At 37.8% G+C, this 23,770-nt stretch overlaps 1 protein-coding gene and 1 long non-coding RNA gene across 2 annotated transcripts in view; one reads left to right on the top strand and one right to left on the bottom strand.

Moving 5' to 3' along the window:
• Positions 1-22,915, top strand: part of LOC106644755 (zwei Ig domain protein zig-8) — a 146,914-nt gene extending 123,999 nt beyond the window's left edge. Inside the window, exons 4-6 of the mRNA XM_014360409.2 lie at positions 16,065-16,223; positions 18,537-18,870; positions 22,475-22,915. Of these exons, the coding sequence (XP_014215895.1) occupies positions 16,065-16,223; positions 18,537-18,870; positions 22,475-22,614 (633 nt within the window). The 3' untranslated portion in view covers positions 22,615-22,915. The remainder of the gene's footprint in view (positions 1-16,064; positions 16,224-18,536; positions 18,871-22,474) is intronic.
• On the bottom strand, positions 1,477-2,693 carry LOC149375586 (uncharacterized). Its single transcript, XR_016293703.1, has 2 exons — positions 2,335-2,693; positions 1,477-1,702 (listed from the first exon to the last, which is right to left on the bottom strand). It is a non-coding gene; the product is annotated as an uncharacterized LOC149375586 (long non-coding RNA).
• Positions 22,916-23,770: the final 855 nt, after the last annotated feature.

The following is a 23,770-nucleotide window of genomic DNA, read 5'->3' as shown; positions in this document are numbered from 1 at the left end:
TAAAATAATCAAGTCTTGTTTTGAAGATGTATAAAGAAAGATATTTGATAGATGTCGCATATAATATATTGATAATGTACAGCACCAACTACAAAATTTACTAATTTTTCTTATTTGCGGGCGGGAATGTACTTTCCGCCCTAGGGCAGGAATGTACTTTCCGCCCTAGGGCGGGAGGTTCCACTTTCCGCCCGTGAAATAGGCACTGAAAGTACTTTCGGCCCTCACTTTCCGCCCGAAAGGAGGAAAAATATATTTTCAACATCTAGATTTCATTGTACATTTAGTTAGCTAGTCCTAATTCAAGAGAACTACTTACATTCTTTCTCTAGTAATTTGATTTCTTTTTTTTTTTTTTTTTTTTTTTTTTTTTTTTTTTTTTTTTTTTTTTTTTTTTTTCAAAAGTTACATTCAACCAAGTACGGTACAACGACACGTTATACACGCGTTTTCTGCATGTGTACGATGGATTAGCACACACGTGATTAGACGAGCAAATGAGCATACAAAAAAAGGTAACCCTAAAAATGTCAACAACGCCGCGTGTACGACCTGCGTGAAAATATGTCGAAGAGAAGTCGATTGAGCACGCCTACACGAAAAGTTCTCCCGTATGAGCAACAGAGAAGGAAAGTGCGGATGACACAGCAGTCGTACAAGAGAACAGGCAAACCCTTCGACGCTCCGGCAAATTCCATGCGGAGCCATGGAGCTGGAGGCTGTTTCGTCCTCACGAGTCAAATAATGCCCAACCTTTTCGGCATCGCATTCGTCGAATGGGGGGAGAATGAGTATACGCGCAGTTACGGAGCGTTTCAACGAAGATAAGCGGTTCTCCGAGCTGTGGGTCACTTTTGTGACGGCTCGAACGGTAGGTAAACCGTTCATCCACGCGAGGCCGTTTTGCACCGCCGAATTTTCTTGGACTCGTAATGAAAAAGCAGCCATCGATTAGCCAGCACTTGCTTTAAGAAGAGTACAAACAGGTTCATTGCATGCAATAGCAGAACTCATTGTTTCGCAAGCAAGGACAGGCACTAGTAAATTGTTTTTTATCATTATATCATCATTAGATGGAAGAAAGTATGACTTTGGACTAGTTTTTTTTTTTTTTTCATAATATAGTAGATGATTGCAAAAGACTGGATTCCATTTTAATAATTACCGCTAGGCTTTATCACACGTACATATGCAGTTGGTCTTCTTTTTTCTAATGTTACATACGAGACAACATATTAAAAATGTTATAAACATACTGTACATTTGCACATTTTTTTTAGGATGGCTATGATTTACCTTAAGTTTTTCGTTTAACGAAAAAATAGGATTAATATTCAAATCTTTCCAAACACTTGTATAAAAAATTTTTTTACAAAAATTCAAACAATTTTTTGTGTGCTTTTACTTCTGCAGGTATCACAACAAAAGATAATATACCATAAGGTTCCAAATAAAGCGAAATTAAAAGATGTAGAGTTTATTTTCAAATCACTCTTTTGAGAGTTTTTATTTATATTGTTAATGTTATTCATACGCAAGACAGAAAAACTTGATTAAATATAATATCTGTGAAATCTCTTCACTTAGTCGCTTACGAGGTGATTCGCACGAATATATGCAGGAGCCAAATTGGAACTCCTTGGCAGCCATTCGATGCAACGTCTGCCGACTCGTCTCCGTCCCTTTGGACACGCATCCAAATCTGAAAAAATATCGCATACATCACTACTTTCGAAACACATGATCGTTGGGGGGAAAAACGATCTAACCGTGGTAGTTTCAGCTAATTTAGCACTGTGTGCATATGGGATGAAAAAATATTCAGGAAAAGGTTTACCAGCAGATTATCAAAATACAATATTAAAACAACCCTTAGGTCGGATAATGCTAGGATATTATCAGAAAGCGCATTTTTACGGAGATATTATCAAGTTTTTAATACTACGGCTATCGAAATTTTATTCATAATTTTGTTTATCGAAAATATAAGGCATTGACATAAATTTATCGTGCTCTAAAAAAGCATTATTTTAAAGGAACTAGAGAACAGTTTCATGCTTAAAAATATTGTAGTTTCTTTTTATTCTGTGCAGGAGCTAACTCTTGATATTACATGTAACTTTACATACATTTGCTGTTACAAGGATGTCATTGATAAATGAAACCGAAAAACATCTTATCCCCCTAACATAGTTTTGAAGAATCGTCAATCAGTAAAATGTTTATTTCAAATAAAAACCAGCCGTGGAATTGTAAACATCGTCATAAGTAAAAGCTTAACTTTCGAAATTTTTATTGAGAATGTACAATCGTTACAGTGTATAACATACGTACCAAGGGCTTCTGATACAAAAACGTCACAAAAAGCCACGATTGCCACGATGAGTAAAAAAACCAGAGTTGATCTCATGACTGCGGTGTCTTGTCTAAAATGAAATATCCTTATGGTCAAGATTTGTTGTACCGTAACGTCTGGCCACTTTGTTCTAACTTTTTTTTACCCCGTAATAAAATTGTTTGGTGCAGAGCCACTTAGTTTGTTGGTAATTGTGTACCACCCCTCTTTGAGGTTTACATCGAAAATTTATTAAATGCAGGTAAAAGCGAAACTGCGTCGCCCGTGTATCTCTTTGTGAAGTCCGTGATTTACTCCTCGAGTCCCTTCTGTTTACACGCTAGCTCGCCCAGTCGCATCCTCTTCCTCTCTTCTTGGCTTACACGTGTAAGAACAATGGGAAAGGAGAAAAACGTGCGAGCTGCAGCCCCATCTATCCACAGACAAGGAAGACATACCAAGATTTGACCTATGTATTTGTGTGTATGTGTGGGTGTGGCAAAGATTAGCGTTATTGTTTACACGTGTCTACTTGTAACTTTTCCTCCCCCATTTTTTTTGTCAGTAAGCGAAGAAAGTCGCTGCTGGTTTATCTTCGCGTCAAATTTTTGTCTAATCTTTCGTGCTTTAATCCGGAAGTTTGTTTTCCTGTATGCACGTGAGAGTTGTGATATACGGACATTGGGAAAACCCAAGATAGAAATTTCTCAAGTATGCACGAGGACATGATACGGTACGTGGAATTGTGCGGTGCAGGAGATAAATCAACATCTAGTGAGAACCAGACTCACACCATCAGGACTGATTTTTTTTATTTTCAAAGTTTCGTTTAACGAAACAAATTAGTCCTACCTCCTCCCTCGAAAAAATACTTAGTTATTAAAAATTTAAATTTTTTTTTTTTTTTTTTTTTAATCGAGTCATCTTTATTTATACTAAAATTCAAACAGTCCTTTTTTTTTGTCTTGACATATATAAACCAGCTGGTTACATTTTTCTTAACCATCTACTCAGCAAGTAATTTAGTTGTATCCAAAATAACGAGCTTATTTAAGCAAAATACTCAATCTTGCTCGAAAAACCGATCCATCAACTTCACCACTTTCCTCCCTCCTTCTCAAAGGAGTAATCGAGTTTTACGAAACCACGTATATAATTCAGATACAAATCTTTTACTTTCCCAAAACATCGAAACCTTGAAAAAAAAATTTATTCAAGAATTTTTCACACTTTTTTTCGACATTCAAATTGTTTCTATGAATGTGGCCAAAAATATGGCCAGAAAAAAAAGTTATTTTTAAAACTAAACGGATTACTAGAATATTCACTTTAACTCACGATATTTCAGCGCAATATTAATATTAATCCATCAAACTGTACTATAATCAACTTTAGTTTATCCTGTGGTTCTTAAATCGATTTCTTGGTCGTTAAAATCATCCGTTTTAAAATGGTCAGTTTCTAAAAATGATCTCTTAATTAATAAACATTTTATTGAACAACGATACTTTTGCACAACAAAATTGAAATTAAATAATTTTAAGGAAAATTTCAGAAAAATTGTCAGCGTTATGTAACTTCTGTATCTTCTGCAATTGAATGCAATCGATCTTTAAAAAAATCCCGCCCATCAATACACTGTTTCAACCAATCACACAGCAAATAAAATGGCTTCAGTCACGTGGCAATCATCTTTTAAAATAAGAATCATTTATTCGTGTATGACCGTGCAGCCTCATAATCCGTCGTAATCTCACAGTTTCACTCAAACTAACATCCTTAGCGATTTAAATAAAATAAAAATTTTAATTTCTCATCCATGCAAACAAACTTCCAACCATGTAAAACTGATGCTCTTGCAGCAAGCAAATAATCGTAAACATCATAAAGAATGTCGCGTGATTCAACCATTTAAATATACACAGGTTTCCATCCGTAACACGCGTATGTATACGTCAAGTTGAACGATGTACAGGTATCCGTACACATAAGATGATGATTTAGAGCGTCACTTATCGAGCCGAACGATTTTAAGAATTCGGCCCCTGCAGGCAAAGGCGCACCAGCAGGTAAAGAAAAATCCCAGTGTGTGTGTGTGCCCGCGCACGTGCACATACGTATATATATGTTAAAGGGAGCACACGTGCAGGAGCAGTGACATTACTGTTGCTGCATCGCCTGCAGGAGAAGAACGCGAAGGACACGCATGAATAAAAGATGACTTCCGCCTGACTTTCTCTTACACTCGCCTCTTTTGTGAACTAGCAAAGTGTGCTCGAACGTATATAGGTATACATACAGAGAGTATATTATACGTTGTGTCTCGCAAGGAAGTCGAGAAAAGCCGTTGGTTACAACTGGCCCACGGATATATCCGTACACAAGGGGTGTCGGTGTATATAAGAAAGAGGCGCGTAGAAGAGATAAAGGCTGGCAGTACAGGGCTGCGCTGCTTCCGGCATGACTGAAATCCAGAAAGAACTCCCAGTCCCATTGGCTGCCCCGATTCGCGCGTTGACGATACTTTCGCGCCATCATCCACGGATGGCCTGGAACGAGACCCAGTCTTGGAATTTCTTCATTTTGGACGATGTCTAGGGGAAGGGGGGAAGTTTTGTTTCGATGTCCTCGGGGGTGGAGCGGGATCGTTTTCGATTCCACTGTTCCACCTGGAAATTGCATGCATTATGCATACACACGTGGTTGTGCAGTGGTGGTCGCAGTTGGGGGGAGGATAGCGTGACTCCTGCCGGGGAATGATTCCGAGATATTGTTCGGAATTGGTTTGTTTCGGCTCGCAAGCGAGGAAACGAGAAAACTTGGCTTGCTTACTTTGGAAATTTTAGATAAGGTTCGGATACTTCTGCATGGGGTTGCGAGGGCGCGATTCTTATTGGCGTTTGGTTGATATGGAAGATGAAAAAATGCCAGCTGGAGCATGGGTGACATGGGGCTCGAAGCAGTAGCGGAGTTTGTCATTATCCGAAGAAATCGGTTTAGGGAAGACAATTGAAACAATTATAATTATTATCTGTAATCCTTGTTATTTGCAATTGATGATTGTATTTCTTCATCGTTTATTTTAATACTTAACGATAATTATCGTCAATGGACTCTACTTTGACGCTTTTTTTTCACTTTCGGTCGCACATTTTGCAAATAGTTACCTCTTTTATGACTCAATATTTATTTTCGTACTGAAAACTACTCGACCTGTGTGTTTTCTCTCCCATAGAAATTTGGAAAACTATTGTCTTTTTTGCCGATGTGTATCAATTATCTTGAAGTAATCTTAAGGACTGAGGAATAAAATTATATTATAAAATTGAAATGAAAGATGAAAAAATACAATCATCAATTGCAAATAACAAGGATTACAGATAATAATTATAATTATTTCAATTTTCTGTAAATATGACTTAAAACGCTTGTAAAACTCTATTAAAGTTATTGATGAAAAATTAAATTAATATAAAACATATTAGTAGAACTAAAAATTAAAGGGACGTTGCACGGGTATATATTAGCACTCGCCCCAGGCCGTGTCGTTAGAAGATTATCAGCGAAGATTAAAGCGGCTATTACTTTCTGATAAAAGTAGCAATTATCGTTAATCCGATCGGTACTCGGGGGGACGATTACATCGCTGGGAGCGTTGAAGTTTGGGAAAAGTAACTCTAAAATTTATTGCAAAACGGCAAGTCGATGATGCAAGATTTCCTTTTTTTACCTCAAACTTGTCGCGTACTAGCAAACCAATACTTACCCACTCCGCGTGAAAAAAAAACTTTACCACTTAGGTCGAGTAACTGGCCCGAATCACTGCCGAAGATATCGCATCAAAGATCTTGCGAAAACCACTAGTTGAAGAGTACGCGACGCTCTCAGATTCGAGATAAAATATTGAATTACTCGCGCTTCCTCAGGTACAGATATAGCCGCGTGATGTTTTTCAAGCACGTCTATTCAGAAAACCATGAAAAAGAAGAAGCCCACCTCTGCAGCGACCTCCTATATTCCGGCGTGTATTTTTAGACCTTTTAAATAAAACTCGATACACTTTACCCACTTTTTCTTCCTTTCGACTGCACGTGCATAGCTGGGATTCTTCGATCACTTTTTACATTATTTCAACAACGTGTTTAATAATAATATAAAATTGATAAAACTTGTAATATTTTGCCAACAACTAAACTTGGTGCTCGAGTTGGACATGATATTTCATTCTGCAGCATCAATATCCTCGTGTAATGTTACGAAATTAAATAGTTCCCCATGAGATGATACAGTTGGAAGTTAATTTTTGTACTTTTTGTACTACAAAAGGAATCAGTATCATTAAAAAATATCACAACAATAAAATACAACGTAGTGCATACAAGTATGTACTTTTTAAGTGAGCCAACAAACCATAAAATGTACGGGTGAACAAAATATCGTTATTGGACGTTTAACCTTTTTACATATTAAAATTTCCACCAATTCAAAAGTTGAAATTTAAACTATTTTTCTAGTTTTTAACTCACAACTTGAATATTATGAAAAATCACCTTTAAATTATACATGTGCACAGACAAAAAAGTGGAAATATTATAATTTAAATAAATTAAAGTTTGCACTATTTTAAATAGTAAGACCTTGTTTTGGAAAAAAGGCATCAAAAAGTGAAACACACAATTGGTTGTAAAATTATATACTCCAATCACAGAAGTGCTAAGAAATCATAAGACACCCAAATGAGTTCTACATTTACCTTCTCATTTAAATGTTAATTTTCTTATAACGTACAAAAAGTTTCACTCGTTCAAAAAGAAAAATATTTTCTTTATTTTTCTAGCTGTACACTTGCAGCTTTGATAAAGAGAGTAACTGTCATTCACGCGTCGATTCGCATTCGCAATATGTAAACTTTGATAAAAGCTCCGCAGTTTCATTTTTTCCATTCCAACTAAAACCTGTGCAACTTTTTCCATTCGTTACAACGAGAACAACGAGCTCGACAAAGCACTTTTATTTTTACCACTCTTTATAAAAAAAAAAAAAAAAAAAAGCGTCCGCGATACGCACATACAACAAGCACACACAAGAGAGCTCGAAACGGGCTGTTTTGTTATTCGAACGAACAGTGGGTGCGAGTGATTGCGAGCCACGACATTGAGAGAAAACGAAGCGAACGAGCAACCGGGAGCCACAAAATCGGCAATCAAGACGAGCGGGAATTTGTCGGGGTGCCCTCGGAAACAATCACGAACGCAATCAATTATAAACTTTGAACTCGGCGTCGGAGAGATGTACTGTGTCGCAGGAAATAATGAAGAACTACGGCCTAACGGAGGCTTGAAGCAAAAGGACTTTTTTTGTTTCATGATTTTCCTTTTTTACTCCTCTGTGTTGTTTTGCAATCATCAAAGACATTAATAAATACTTGTTAAACGATTTTTTGGAAACTGAATCTTGAAAAAATCGCAAACCGATGAAGGATAAATTATTTTTCATACTTATTTACTGGTATTTATTAGGAAAAAAAACTTGGTCTTACACTGGAAATCCAAGTGTGTTAAAAACAACCAAATCTACGGTGCACCAAGTGGTTAACCAATTATACTAAGCTGGATACTTTTGAATGGAAAAAACCAATGTAGGAAAACTGTGAAGTGAAAAAACATTCACAAGTGTGTAACATCTGTGACAGAAATGTTGTACTATCTACAGCCTTCTTATGTCAATCGTTGGAAAAAAAAAATTGTTTAGTTTAATAGAATAGGTGAAATATTTTACGAAGAATTTATTGGGTTTTTCTTAAAAAGTTTATCAAAACTATAATGCATAATATAAAAAACAGAAATTTCGACTACATGCTTGGATTTTACAGTGCATATTACAGTAAATGAAATCCTAGATATTGAAATCAAATAACTAAACTATTACGAGTTTACTATAATGGATTGACTCATAAAATGAAGAACAAACTTATTTGGGTATAATTAAAGTCAAGACATCCATTGATGGTACTGCATCTCCGATGTTTTACGTGTATTTTATTGGCCACCGTTAAAACATGGTTAGTCGAGCTGAAACATATTTCGCCAATATAAATAATGAGGTTAATATTCAATAAAAATTTAATCTCACGCATACCACGTAGCCTCCCCTGGTAATTAATTTGCGACGTTCAAATTCAATATATCTCCTGCCAAAGCGTTAATGCATTTATTACACACACAGGGTTATTTACTGCACGTATAATATGTACGTCCCGCTTTTGGAAAGTCAAAACCACCAAAGTATAAAATATCGGTTGCGTAAAGTACCCCCGAACCGAGTGGTAAACCAAAGTCCTTGAGAAATCACAAAAAAAATGTCACGCTGTGCATCAGCCATCTAAAAGCCAAGCAATCACGACCGATGAAACGAAAGTCTTCCTCCTCCTCCCCCTCGAAATCCTAATCTCTACAGCAACCATGAAACTTTGCTCTTACACGGGGGTTGGGGAAGATAAGGGCGGACTCGTCCAAGAAAATTATCCCCCCACTCGGCTTCTAGTACCAGCAGCGAGTTAATCCCCACGTAAGACTCTTTCATTCCCTCGCGTGCCAGCCCTCTTCCCTTCCCTCATGCATGTAACCTCCCCCCGGTCTCTTTTCATTTTCAAACTCACATTCGCTTACCGCGACACTTTTGCACTGCATAATCGGGGATTAAGTCCCGCGGCGTAACTCAATTACACCCTCGATGACACTTGCCCGTTAAGAAGAAGCAGTGTGTAGCGTCACTCGGGCGAACAAAAGAGACGTCGTCGTCGTCGTCTTTTTATCTCTCACCCTCTTTTCTTTTTTTTTTTTTTTTTCCTTCCTCGCCAAGGAATTAAAGACGAGAGCTGGGGTTCTTTCCTCCTTCGACGAGCACAATGTACAAGAGGCACGTGTGTCGTGTGTACCGTATAACTCGGCGACGAGGTGTGGATCAGCGACTGATGCCGGCACTTTTTGTTTCTAATTAATAAGCCCAGGGCGGTTGGCTGGGATTTCCACGAGATAGCGCACGTAATATTACAAGCACCTGGGGGAGAAGGAAAGGTCGCGGGCGATCCCACCGGCGATTTTCGTTCCTGGGGATTAAGCGGCGGGAGAAAGTGAAAGAGAAGAAGCAACGGGGATTGGGGACTATGTGCTCTCTCAATTAGGTGTGTGTTCATTGCTTTACAGGACTGAGGGGAGTACTTCTTGGGAATTGCGCGTACGGGGAGACAAGGGTTTGATGAAGAAAAAATGTATACTTATATATTATGGACGGTACAAATGGTACTCATTTACTGATACGTAACAACCACATGATTTTACGTGGTTTTTTCTGTCTAGGACAATTGACTGCAGCAATAGTTAAGAGAAAAGTCGTTTATAAATTACACGTAGTTACATAGAGAATTCTGGAAAAAGAGAATATTAAGTATTGAGTGGTGTTTGGTATGGACATTTTGAGGTAATCGATCGCTCAGTGCTAACGTTACAATCTTCAACGTGTAATCAATGGACGTGCGAGACAAAAAAGTGATAGAAACAGCCGATTTTTTTGAGTAATGTTACCCGAATGTTGTTATGAACCGAGTGAAAGAATTGTATTTGAAAATGGCATCCAGAATTCCTCGTTCACGCGTATTATATGCAAATTCGAAAAGGTCATTTTTGGGCGTAATGCTTAATTTACGACCACCCCCTGCATAATAGACGATATAAATCCTCGAAATAAATTCAGCCGGAACATCAGTACCATTATTCCAAAGTCACGTAAATTCGTAATTTATCCCTGGAGAATTCATCTAATTGCAGTGCGCACAGCACGCGACTTGGCACGCATCCTCGAAGCTCGCTCTGGCTCATGCGACGGAATCCACAACTATTTCGATGAGAAAAAAAAAAAAAATAAAAAATACACTAGAAAAACAAAATCCAGAAAACAATGAAGACCCAAACCACCCGTTTCTTCCTGGCAATCCAAACAATCCGTACGAGTGAATCAACCCCTCCCGTTCAACGAATCCGAACGCGATTACAATCCCACACCCCCAAGTTACTAGGTTCCCCTTCCAGAGGACCTCGCCCGTCTACACCATTCTTTGGCTTCTCGCTCGAGTTTCAAACAGCTGCAGCTCTTACAATTACGACACCCGAGAGCTCCCCTTACTCGTTAGATAAAGTCACTTATCTCCGGCAAGCAGTTTCGGCGAGTCACCCGTCATCTTTCTTGTCATCTTTATTCAGGACAAGCCGGATCCCTCCCACTCGGCTATTGTGCGGAGAACAACCGGCTACGTATCCTCTTAGAATTTACCTTCGAGCCCCTCCACCAGGCTTAGCTCTACCCCACCCCCACCCTTCTCTAAACCGACTTCTGTTCCAAAGAGCCCAAGAAACTACCCGACCCCTTTCACGTCCCTCCCTCCCTTTATCCATCTACTATCTACTCCGGGGGCATAGTTACTTCACCGGTGAGTTAGAAGCGACTAGGTATAGGTGGCCGGAGGATTCCAGAGCACAACTTTCCGCTGATTAAGGTAAACTACATCAGCGCGTGGATCGCTCTTTCTCTCTCGTCACGTGGACTCGCCGTTTCCCTCGACCAAAGTAGCAACTTCTGGCCTTCCCACCCGAGATGAAGAAAATCCCGAGTACACACGTGCCGTCTAGCCACATTGGATTCGACAGTAGAGGAGGGCTACAAGATCTTCCGGTAATATCACGTGGTACATGGTGCCGCTGGAAGATGGATCTTCGTCATTTCTTCTTCTCTTTCTGGCTTATTCTTCCTTGGCTCGACGTTGACAAATTGCATTTCTACTCCCAACGGCACGGATTCTTGGATTAAAAGGCTTCGTTTGTTCATTACCGTCCGATGCGGACGAAGGAGTGCGAAGCGTAGAGTTCGTTGGACTCATTTTCTGGCCGTTATTTCTAGTTTATATTAGAGGAGGTTATTGAAAACTTGGTTCAACCCTCTGTTCCCATTGAATGAAGGACGTGTAGATAGGGTGTATATAATGACTGATCATAACGTGGATGGTGGTCAATATGGCCTAGCTATTACTTTCAAATCAAAGTTAACGTATGAAAATTTCCGTTGGCTGGATCATATGTGTCATTGATTTTTTCTGCACCAATTAGTTTCGAGCTTTCTGTCAAAGATCAACGAAACATCGAATGAAAAAAAGCTTAATAATGAATTATGATTTGATGAATCTGTTACGCCCATTGGTATAAGTAATTTCCAAGTCAGGTAAATGTTTGTCAGTAACTCCTTTCGAGTTTTTGAACTTGAAGGTATGAATAAAACAGTTGGTTACTTGACATAGATGATAAAAATGTGCATTCCTTCGAGATCTTGAACTTTTTTCCACTTCACTGAGGCCTAAAGTGACGACTTTAAAATGTACGTTCGTGAATATCTTTTTTTTTTTTTTTTTTAGAGTTGTACAATTTGGGACCCCTCTGGTGGAACCTTATCAGCGATCAAACATAAAATCGAAGCAACGCAAAAAATTTGAGCTTAAACAAATAGTCAGCTGAACATTTACTCAGCTGAACACATTCATAACTACTGTTAACTGTTATTGTTTACTTACTTGTTTCTCATTCAAACCATAAGATTAAACATAACGTATATCCAGTGGATGAGACTATTGAGCAAATACAAAAAACATACATGATTTCTATCATCATATTTTACTACTTCTTGCAACTGCTTCACTACTTCTTATCATTGCTTATCACAAATTAATTAAATCTCAAAACTGCTTATTACAATGTCCTCCACTGTGGCTAATCATTTCTCGTAACGCCTAATGCCACTGATTATTATCAGTACTTTGACAAGTATAGCATTTCCCATCATCTGGGTACACGTAATAGCCTAACGACTCTCAAAGTCCCATCGGAAATTCCAAAAAATCCATCACTCAGTCCTGATACTCCAAAATCCCTTTTTCGCTTCATCTCCTTCTCAAATATGGTTTGTCTCCGTTCCTTTCAATCTCCTCCGCATTTTTTCTTTTTTTTTCTTTTCGCTCAATCCCTTTCACGACTCTACATGCGTATACTCTTAGCTCGAGGGAAGAGAAAAGGAGACTCGTTTCCTCTCGACTTTGGCAATTCGTCGTCGTCGCCAGCGCGTTCCTCGTTTCCCAGCTATACAACGACACGCTTGCGCCTACACACAGTCTCTGGCTTCCCAGGGCCCTCTCCCCCAGCTCATCCATTCTCCTTTCCTCGAACTCTCCTTTTTTTTTACCCTCCCGGGATATTGGACCGGTGCAGACGTGCTGCACGCCAGCTGCACCGCTCCGAGTTTCAAAGTTTGCACCGACTGCCTTGCCCCTTGCTTGCGGCCGATGTTTGCTTTGATTGATTCGACAATGTTTGCAGGCGTGATTGTTGATTTTGCGGGCTGGGCTATCGGGTGCCTCGAAACAAAAATCGTACGCGATGAGATGGTACAAGAGACTTTTGGAACGTGTTGGAAAAATAATATGTGCTGGGATGTTTTGGATTTGGCGACCCGGACTGTGTTTATAGGCCAGAGATGGATGAAGTACAATTGATTGTTCAAGTTGAAATAGGCCTCAAATAGGTCTTTGATGCATCGTTATTCAGAAGGTTTATCACACACACATTTTTCTAGTGGATATTGTTGAGTCTTTGAAGGTGCACATTTGTTATACACCATAAAAATACCCCCCACAACATTTTTGGATCGTTTCTCTTTACTATTTTTTACATATTTAATTTAAAAAAAATCTCAATTAAACGTGCAACCTCATGGAAGAATTATGTGTAAAATTGCATCTGTAATGGAATGATGTAATAAGGGAGTTCTCCAAATTTTTTTTTTCATCATAAAATACTTTTAAATAAATACTTATTACGTTGAATTTTCAAATGGATCCGCAAGTTGGTTTATCGATAAAGTAAAAAAAAAGGTCGAGTATGCGTAAACATGTAAAAATTATCCTTACCTGCAAAACAATTACCAGCCCTCCCCCACTAACTGGGGTGAACATCCTTGAATGGAAGGAGTTCTCGTGATTGCAACATTTCAGACGATTCCAGTCGAGGCTCCTCATAAGCAGGAGCTGATGATAATAATCAGCATTGCGTCTCAGTAAGAATAATATTCCAAATACCTTTCATCGGATAAAAAAACTAAATTGTTTTTTAAAACGAATTATATGGTCTCAATAAAACTTTGAGGGTGCGTCAAATGAATCAAGATATAATTCGATTCGACAAAGGAGATGACATGAGAGTCCAACAGTATGATTATTAACGAATACGAAAATCTGTGTAACCGGAGAAAACGAGAGTGGCATCGAATTGAAAATGACAAGCTACGAGCCAAGCAAAACCGAACATTCATTAATTCCTCCCTCGAATTTTTCCAGCGCACCGAAACAACGACAACAACAGTACAACAGTGAGGCCACGCTCGCCCCAATAATCAACAATGACTCGCTGCTCCGAAAATCCGCATAAACCCGCCTACCTCACGCAGGAATTTACAAATCGAGCATAACTTTGCGGGAATGTCGCAGGACCGCCCCATCAGAAATCACCGGAGGCTTAGGGATTGCACCCAATGACACACGAAACGAGCAAAATTTCACGTTCCATGTATCAATTTGTTTGCCCTCCCCCCCTCTCTTTCTGAATTTTGTCCAGCCTCGCGGGGAGAGCGTAAACAAAATTAATAACGAGCTCTGGACCCCGCGCCTGCTCTCGGGAGTGCGTGCACACAGCACGAAGCTTTTATCGATTCGCGGCTTTGTCCGAGCGATGAGACAATGCTCGCTCGCCCGTGTTTTCTCTCTCCTCTCTCGTTTTTTGCCTAATTTAATAATTATACCGCCGTGCATCTAAATCAATTGGGGCGGGATACCCGGTAATCGATCGGAATAGCCTTCGTCGCTAAATATTTTTCAGAGCGGAGTTGGTGAGCCACCCCTGATGGTTTATGGTTTTTCCGTATGCGGCTTCATTAAAAATGATCCTGTCTCGTATATAAATACATTCGAGGGGGCTTTTTTTCATTTTATTCAATTGATGCCGCGTAGTAATAGGATTACCAACGGATTATTTTTCAATTTTCCGCTCGGCAAACGTTTGCATAAAGCTCGCGTAACGAGTGATTTGCTGTTTCATTCAGTCTCGAAAAAATGTTCGAAGCTCGTTATCGTGCTTTCACTCGTTTCGACGGCAGTTTTATACCTACCTTTTGTTGCCAAAAAAAAATAGCTTTCGTTATTTCTCGTCTGCTGCTAAAAGTCAGTTTATTTTAAAACTTGTTTTCTCGTCGTTAAAAGGAATATTCGATTGAAGATTTTGGTGAATTACTATATCTATTCTATTATCGCATCTGAAATTGTAGCTAAAATGAAATAACGTAACAAATATTTTATTTAATCGAAACATTTTAACTATTTAAAATGTTGGTGTGCTTTTTACGTTATTTGAAATAAAATGTTTCAGACATTTTATTTCAAATAAAAAAATTTCAATACATTGGTATTTAAACAGAAAAAAGCGAAATACAATATTTAAATTAAAATATTTTAAATATTTCATTCAATGAAATTTATTTGTAATTAAAATGCATTATTTTCATTACTAAAGCATTTCAAACAATTTGTTAAAATACATTTGTATTAGACCAAATTATTTTTGACAATTACAATTGCATATTAAATTACTTTTAAAATAATGTATTTTCAATAAAAATTAGTCGGATCCAAGCGTTTTGAATAAAATTTGGAACTGCTCCAGCTTGAATTTACTAGTCTAAATGCGGGTAACGATCTGGGCCCCCGACACGATGACGCGGGAATCTAAGTTTGATTTCACTCAAAAGCAATCACCTTGTACTGCTGCCATCTAACTTTAGGGGTTGCTCAAAATGAGGGCAGGGAGGGCTCAAGTCCTCCCAACTGGTAAGGGTCACAGCTTCCCATTTTTTAACATGAATACAAAAAAAAAAAAAATATTCGGTTAGCCATCAGCTCTCATTGGTCAAATAAGCAGATGCACAAGAGCACATTTTAATATTTAGCGTATAAGAAAAGCGAATCTCGGTGTGCTAATGTATACGCTGGTTTTGTTTGGAGTTCAACAGAAAGACAAATAATACTAACATTGCCACAGCAAACATCAATGCGTTTTAATTGTTATGAGTTTATTTCTTCTACTAATTGACCGCGTACTAAAAAAAGCAACAATTGAAAATTATTTTATGAATACTATGAGTTTTTCGGGTAGTTGATATAAATTATTCGTTCTTGTTTTGTCTTGATTGAAAAAAAAAAAAAAATATCTTATACTTGAACAACAATATTCGCTTCTTTGTGAATAACAAGTGATCACTACGACGGTATATTAAATTTTCCCAACTTTCCTTACGTAAGCATCTTTGGGGCGAGTTACATGCACGTAATACGACCATGCATCATAAAGCCCATATTCAATGGCCAACTCTTCTAAATTAGAAAAGTTTATTACAAGAGTCTGAAGTTGATGCAACGATACCGGTAACTAGAGAATAGTTGGAGAGGGTGAGGGTGGGAAGCCATGCTCACGTAAACGTGACATTGTGTGCTCGTGTGTATATGGGTAGCGAAGAGGGAGGAAGTGAGATTGTTTTGTTGGCTTTTGTTTGTTTGTTGAACGTTGCGCCTTGACTTCTGTTGCAGGTCACGTGGGTACGGCGCAGGGACAGGCAATTGCTTACTGTCGGCCAGGACACTCACTCGGTGGACAAGAGATTTATGGTGCATAAGCATGTGAACTCCGAGTGGTCGTTGCTTATACAAAAGGTCACCCATGAAGATGCTGGGCTATACGAATGCCAGGTGAGCGTGTGTTCGTTTTTGGTTTTATTACTGTCACTGTTGTGGTTAGCTGTTTTTTTGGTTTCTCATTTTTTTTTTTTTTTTTTTTTTTTTTTCATCATCTTGTCTGTTTAAGTTTTTTTCTTTCCAGTATTTTTTTGTGAGTTCTAACTACAAGTGACTGTTATTTATATTACATTTTTTGCATAAACTGTGATTGATGTATTATGGAAATTACCGAGGATATCAATTGATTTTTTTTTTCAATTTGAGTACACTTACATTACTATTTTTTTCTTAAAAGTTTTTTTTTTTTTTGCTTATCACAAAAAATTGGTAAAATTGAAAATAACTTATAGTTTTCACATGAGATAAATCTTTTTATGGTTAAAACTAATTTTGATATTCAGAACCTATTTTTTTAATTATTTAATAAGGTTTATTGCATGGACGAAAAATGTAACTTAATCTTTTATTTATTTTTGTTTCTAATTTTTACAAAAAAATTTTATCTCAACAAGTCAGCAATATATTTTATTTAAAATCATGTTAAACAAATAGGTTTGCCCTAACAAGCATTAAGTAAAATCCATATAAAGATACAACGTTTGGTCTATCCATTATCTTCTATGAATTTTCTGAAGAAAAAAAATTTTATTACTCATTAATAGCCTAATAAATTGCAAATTTGAAGAGCTTAAAGGGATTCCTTTCTACTCTGAAGGTAATAATTAATGCCACGTTGAGAAACAAAAAGTTTAACTAAAAATGATGATAAGTATTTTTTTATTGGAAATTGAGAAATTAATATAAAAAAGTATACGGTATAAACAAAATTACTCTTTTAAGCAACTGTGAGAAAGTAAATAGTGGATTACACATCTACAAAGCAAAATAAAAGTACAGAATATCTCAGATCTCAGAAAGTGTTGTCTATGGCCAAAGGAAATGTGAGATCTAAGGATTCTTTACTTTCTTCCATAGTATGTATACGAATTTCACTATTTTTTGACTGGAAAGTAAAATATTTTTTTAACAAAATCAATTTCAAGATATTTTAATCTATTGTTAATTGATAAAAAGATTCACTACAAAAAGGAATAATAACTTAAAGGTCTGAACATTGACAATTTTTCAAAGAATAGTTTTGACGAAGCAATTACATTGTTGTACCTTTCAAAGATTAAAATTATTTAAAAATCACAATTAAACATAATAACATGAGCTCAGTATAATATTACTTTGGTTCATCAATAAGCATGTTGTATAAATACATAAACATATATATAGATGCTCAAATCCCCAGCCCACTCCTCCCCTCAATACTGATGAATTTACGAATGTCTGACCAAACTCATACATTACTACTGTGGCTCAACGGACATCCAACTATAGTAACGCGTGATTATAATGATCAGACATAGGCCAATGGAAATGTGTGGTGGTGTCTCATTTGTTCAAACATTGATATATTAGCTTCTTGATTTATTCATTACAATTGCAAGCGTTACAGCCAATAGGCCGTCGCAAATCAGAAAACTCAATATTTTGCCAAAATTTATCCAATGAAATTGATTGCAAACCAGTCTTATAGCGACGGTAAATAATTTAAATTTATCTTAAAATTACATTTATTTATTTATTTACATAATCTCAAATTGTGTTAAATATTAATTTATTTTAGTTAATGCTATGAAGTTGAGATGCCATTTATAATTTATTTAAATTACTCTTATCCAAACTGAAAATAATTTGTTTCAAACAACTTGATAAAACGCAAATATACTCACACTTTTTTCGATTAAAATGTTTAACTTGAAATAGTATAATTGAAATAAAGTACGTTAACCAAAATACTCGAAACTTTTTTTTGTAGCAAGTTTATTGACAATGAAAAATCCTTCGATGCATTTTATTCAAAATTACTATGAAGTACGTTGTACTTGATTGAGTAATAAAATTATAATCCAAGGTGTTTGTAAGGTATGAAAAATTCTGAAAATACTGATGGCGTCCATAAATAAACACTCCGCGCCTCAACGCGAGTCCCAGTCAAGAAAAGCAAGTAAAGGAATACGTCAGCTCGAAGCGCGAATAATCAGGGGCACGCGTGAGCTCCGTATCATTTGTCCCGAGCACGGCTTATTCCCAAATCACTGAGCGCGCGAACAATCAACCCTACAGAGTCCGGAAGCGCACCTCACCCATGCACACTCCATCACTGCACCTATCCACGTACACCACTACCGCAAAAACGCACACCAAGCAGTAGCGGCAGCATAGCAGTGTATAACGAAGACAAATCGACCTAATCGCTCTTGTGTGTCTGCACAGGTGACGACACACCCCGTCCAGCAGTACTTCGTGCGGCTGAGCGTGACCGACGCCTACTCGATAATACCAGGAGCCCCGGACCTCCACGTCAAGCAGGGCTCGAATTTACGGCTCGAGTGCAAGCTCATGTCAGCGACCGAGACGCCGCTCTACGTATTCTGGTACAGGAACGCGAGGATGATCAACTACGACTCCGAGCCCGGGGTCAGGGTCGAGCTCACCAAGGCCGGCTCGGTCCTCGAGGTCGAAAAGACCCAGCTGGGCCACGGGGGAAACTACACTTGCGCGCCCAGCAACGCTCGCGAGGCCTACGTCATGGTCCACGTGATCGAGGGTACGTGGTAACACAGTACGAGAATTTCAGTGGCCAGCTAACGTATAATGCTTTAGAAAAATTGATTGATAGCTGAGAAATCCACCAAAATCTATAAACGTTTTTTTTTTCTTTTTTTTTCCCATCCAGCCGTAGGTTTGCCCGAAAAATCAAATTCTCTCTTGGTTCGTGACTTTTTCCTTGAATGAATTTTCCTGCTGAGTTCTCACTACACGTCCAAACTGGGGAAAACATCATCGTTATTCACATGTGACGGCTTTGTTTTAAAGATTTTTTTAATCAAACACTAATTAAAATTGCACTCGAGAACTCTGGTGCGTAAGATATTCCTCCACGACCCCATGAAACATCCCAACGTTGGAAAAAGAGCTACGCTGGAAATTTTTAATGAAAGCGCGGAAGTAATTATAAATTTGTTTTGAAACTGCTGCACTTGAAAATCTCGGTTCAAAGGTATAATATATATATAAGTTTGGCCGTAAGCCTGCATGGAACGCACGCGTTGTTACCCGACCCGGACAGGCATCTGGAGCGTGACTTACTCAAACGCGCGAAATAATCTGGTGTTAATTGCACCCCCACGACACCCAAAGTGCCGAGTAACTAACGGTATTGTTTTCATCATCGCCAATGTTGTCATTCAACAAGTTGGCTTCTCTCAACTTTTACTTTCGAGGGGTAAAAAAAAAAGAAGTTTAAATTGAAAACTTTTACGAACTAGATCGAATTCATAATAACAGATCATCAATGTGGAATCAGAAAGTCTAATTAAAAATTAGTAGTTGGTTTCACTAGTGCTCCATATAGTCTGCGTATCACTCCATACTAGCATTATCCTGCAGTCCCAAAAAAGTAAAACGTAAGTGCAATGTTATTTTAGTGGTGTTTACACTTTTTTTCTCTGAGACAGCAGTATTATGACCACATTGTTAAATACATACTTCCATTCATCATAATATAAATAAGTTGGTCTTTTATTTATTTATTTTTTATTTATTTTTTTGTTCACGATGTTTCGACTGCACACAAAATAGTTATTATAAAGTCACTAACAAACAATACGTAATAGTAACGAAGCAAATTCATAGACTACAATATATTAATTATATGAATGGATGCAATTAACAAATTTTTTCATAGAGCAACGGGAATAACTCGCAGTAGACATAAATACATGCAAATTTTATGTTTAATTTATGTAGGTTTATTATAGGAGTTCGTAATAGATACAACATTTTTTCTGGATTTAACGCAAATCACAATAAAACTGCTGTTCAAATTTTAAAAAAACAACGTAAAGTACATGTTCTCAGTGTTTGTAAAAAAGTTTGCAAGCCCCTGTGTATAAACTACTTGTGCACTTGTGAAAGAACAAAAGTTAAAAAAAATAACGTAAAAGTACGTGTCGCAAACTTTTCCTACTAAACATCCAAACTTGAAATTTCACATGCGTACTTCCGAAACGTAAATACTTAAACGATATAAAGTAACGAAAATTGCAGTTTTCTCAACTTTTTTTTCAATTGAAAAGCTCACTGTTTTGATCAATCTTATAAACTCCATATCTTTTGAAAAAAATCCACACGTAATTCCACACAACGAGGAGCGTTTTTCAATAAATTCTCATTTATAAAACGATACAACTTCCAGGAAACGTAGTATTATTTCATAAACGAGACAACAACAACAACAACACTACCTTCAACCAACTAAGGAACCAACGAAACCCTTCGCGAGATTGGCAAACGGTCACTTAGCAATTGGTGTACTCGACCGTCCCCGCTGACTCCTTTTACGTGCCCGAAAAGTAGGAACGAAAAAAAAACCTCCATCATCTTTGGCGATCCCGAGGGAGGGGATGGAAAAATTGCTTGAGGGAGATAAAAAAAAAAAAAAAAAAAAAAAAAAAAATGTAGCCGAAAAAAAAAGCAGCCAGCGCTCGTGACCGGACTCCGAAACACCTGGCGCAAAATTTCGCGATCACTCACTGGTCCGCGCGTGTCTTCCTTCCGCCCTACGAGCATTCACTTTCTGTTTCTCGTTCCGCAGCTCCGGTTAATAGCTTCATCGAGTTTTCCTCCTCGGAAGTACACCCCGGAATTACTAATGATGCTTTTGTATGCGCAACGTGTGTATCTTCCCATGAGCACGGACTGGTAAAGCCATTAGGGCGGGAGTGCGGGTCGGATTCGTTTTGTTTTCGTTTCGAGTCATCTCAAATGGCTTCGACGTAACTATCGAGTGTACACAGGGCACATTGCAGTTGTTGGCTGGAGCACTTGTTTTATCTCTTGAGATTCTGCGCTTGTCATTCAGCTCGCCATTACGTTGATTCCCGTTTATCATTGGTTTGTCGTAAACATACATATGGTGGACCATCCGCTGTTTGTTGGACACCGGCTTAAGCTTTTCTAGGAGAATCTAATCGAAGCCCTCAAAAATCAAAGTACCAAAGATTTATGGATGACGTGACGAAGCCCGTTTGTTCCATGTGTGATTGGTTAGGATTGATGACGCCGTATTTTGGAACAAGTAAATTAAGATCTTGAACAATGAAAATATTCGATCGTTGGTTTAAGAAAACCTAATTTAAAAAAGGCCAGTAATTTGGTTTATTTATTTATTTATTTATTTTTTTTTTTTTTTTTTTTTTTATCGTAAAGTTCAATGTTTCAATGAATCTTGGGGATTGACGCGAGAAGCCAAGATACTCGCAGTTTAGGAAATTAAAAATTGTTCAAACTAGCTGCTTTTTCCACCCCACCCTGAACCAACTGCTTCTTTCATCAGGACGTCCGCAATAAGTATGCCATGACTGCGAAGAATTTATGGTATTTCCGAGATTCGGAATATAAAAGTCTCGTCCGAAACAAGTAAAACACACTTTGAATTGAAATTTGTCAAATTAAATTACTATTGCTGTACCTTTGTGGCTCTAGGACGATTTATACATATAAATGCATTTCTTGAATTAAAAAAAAATATTATATTTATCCGTCTCTCAAAAATAGATATTCAACTAACAGATGATACTCAACTGGCTGTAACTAAATTAAACAATTGGACCTCTTATTCTCATTTGAATTTACATGAAAAATTGTTAAAATAATGCTCAAATCACTCCTCATACGAATGAATTAAAAAAAAAGAAAAAAAAACACTCGCATTCATCCACATTGAATGTATCGACTGCAGTCATCGAAAAACGATACCCATCCCTGAACTATTAGAAGCTCATAAATTATACGTATAGTATATCTAAAAAAAAGAGTCCCTCGTATTTCTGTCACAGCCTACTACTATGTGTCCTGTAGCATCACTTTGTTCCTACAGAAACAAAAAAACCACTACCCATTCCTTTGTGCGGTAGAATACGAAAAAAAAAATGTTATTTGACTAAAACAGCGGTACATCGTGAAAACCAACCCCTCCAACGTACACACGTAGGGAGCTTATAGAAACTCGTACAAGGACAACCCCCCAATACCAGCTTGTCACGGCCATCCCTCTACCGCGCAGTCAAAGCATCGCGGATGCGAAATAGGTTCGCCCCTGGTCCTTTGGCAAAAGCGGGGCGAGTCGAGCTTGTAATTTCGTTTTGCAGAGGAGGAGAAGCCCGCAGCGATGCACGGTGGGGACCGGCGCAACTTGAGCCCAGCGATTCTGGCGAGCAACTTTCTCGTCTCGCTCCTCGCGGCCGTCAGCTGGAGGATACCGAGCTTCACCAGCCTCTACCCCACGTGAACGGCCCCAACCACCAGTGGATCCCCCCGACGCATGGACGGACACCCCGGCCAACTCTCACCCCCAATGGTGATGACAACCGTGACGGCGACCGGTGATCCTCTCGTGTGACTTTTAACTCTGTTTAGGTGTGCGTGTGGCTGCGTGGGTTATCCCATTTGGTGATTCATCGGGAAACTATGTGTCATTATATTGGCGCGTCGATACTACTTACCGCGAGTGCTCTTTTATGACACTGATTGTATAAAGAGTCCTCGAATGCAGGTACTTTGCACTTTTGAGGACTGGGTGTATGATTTCTCTCTTCGTATATTTATGTTTTTTTTTTTTTTTTTCCATATAATATGTACTTTTTAAGGTTTGACAAGGTGTGTCGGTATACGCAAATGAGCTAGTCCTGGCGGTGTTTGTCGCATGCGTGCGCACGTATTAAAAAATAAAATTTAAAAACAAAAAGGTTTGACGATCGACTTTAAAAACATGATGTTCGTGTTCAAGAACAGTATTTTCTGTATATTGTACATATGTTGATAACTGTAATGGTTGGGCGTGACTTGTGAATACGTAATTTGTTTTTTCCGAGAATTAATTCAAGATAAAAGTATACGTAAAAATCTACACGATGTATGTTACCGATCATAACAGCCAATATAAATATATATATGTGTGTGTGTGTGTGTGTGTGTGTGTGTGTATGAACGAGTGTCGATTGTATCGAGTGTAGGTGTGTGTTGTGTTCGTAGCTGATTTGGAACTTTATTTGGGATTAAAAGAAAAAATAAGTGTTAAAAAACAAATCGTGACATTTCATTCCAGTGTTACCTTATTGATTGTGTAAACTAATTTAACATGATTTTTATACGTGTGTTTAATATTGAGACTATCAATAAAGTGATTGCTTTTGATTATTCTATGTTAGAAAAATTTTTACTTTGAGTAAGATATTTATTACAAATTTACGTATGATAAATGAATTATTAAAGATAATACATGGAAATGTAGTTAAATTATAAATATATTTTTATGTAATCTTTTGTATGCTGCCTCCTCTCATATTTAACATGTATATGAAGACTTTTTGTAATTTTAAGGTAAACAAAAAAAATGTTCATATTCGTGTTATAAGCATACATGATACTCCTAACTTGTGGTAGAA

This window comes from Copidosoma floridanum, unplaced genomic scaffold (genome assembly GCF_036245765.1).
Source record: "Copidosoma floridanum isolate Cflo_tuat_1 unplaced genomic scaffold, Cflo_Japanese_pri ptg000006l, whole genome shotgun sequence".
In the NCBI taxonomy this organism is placed as follows: Eukaryota; Metazoa; Arthropoda; class Insecta; order Hymenoptera; family Encyrtidae; genus Copidosoma; species Copidosoma floridanum.
Note: the sequence above shows the minus strand (reverse complement) of the source record. Positions and strands in the feature narration are given on the sequence as shown.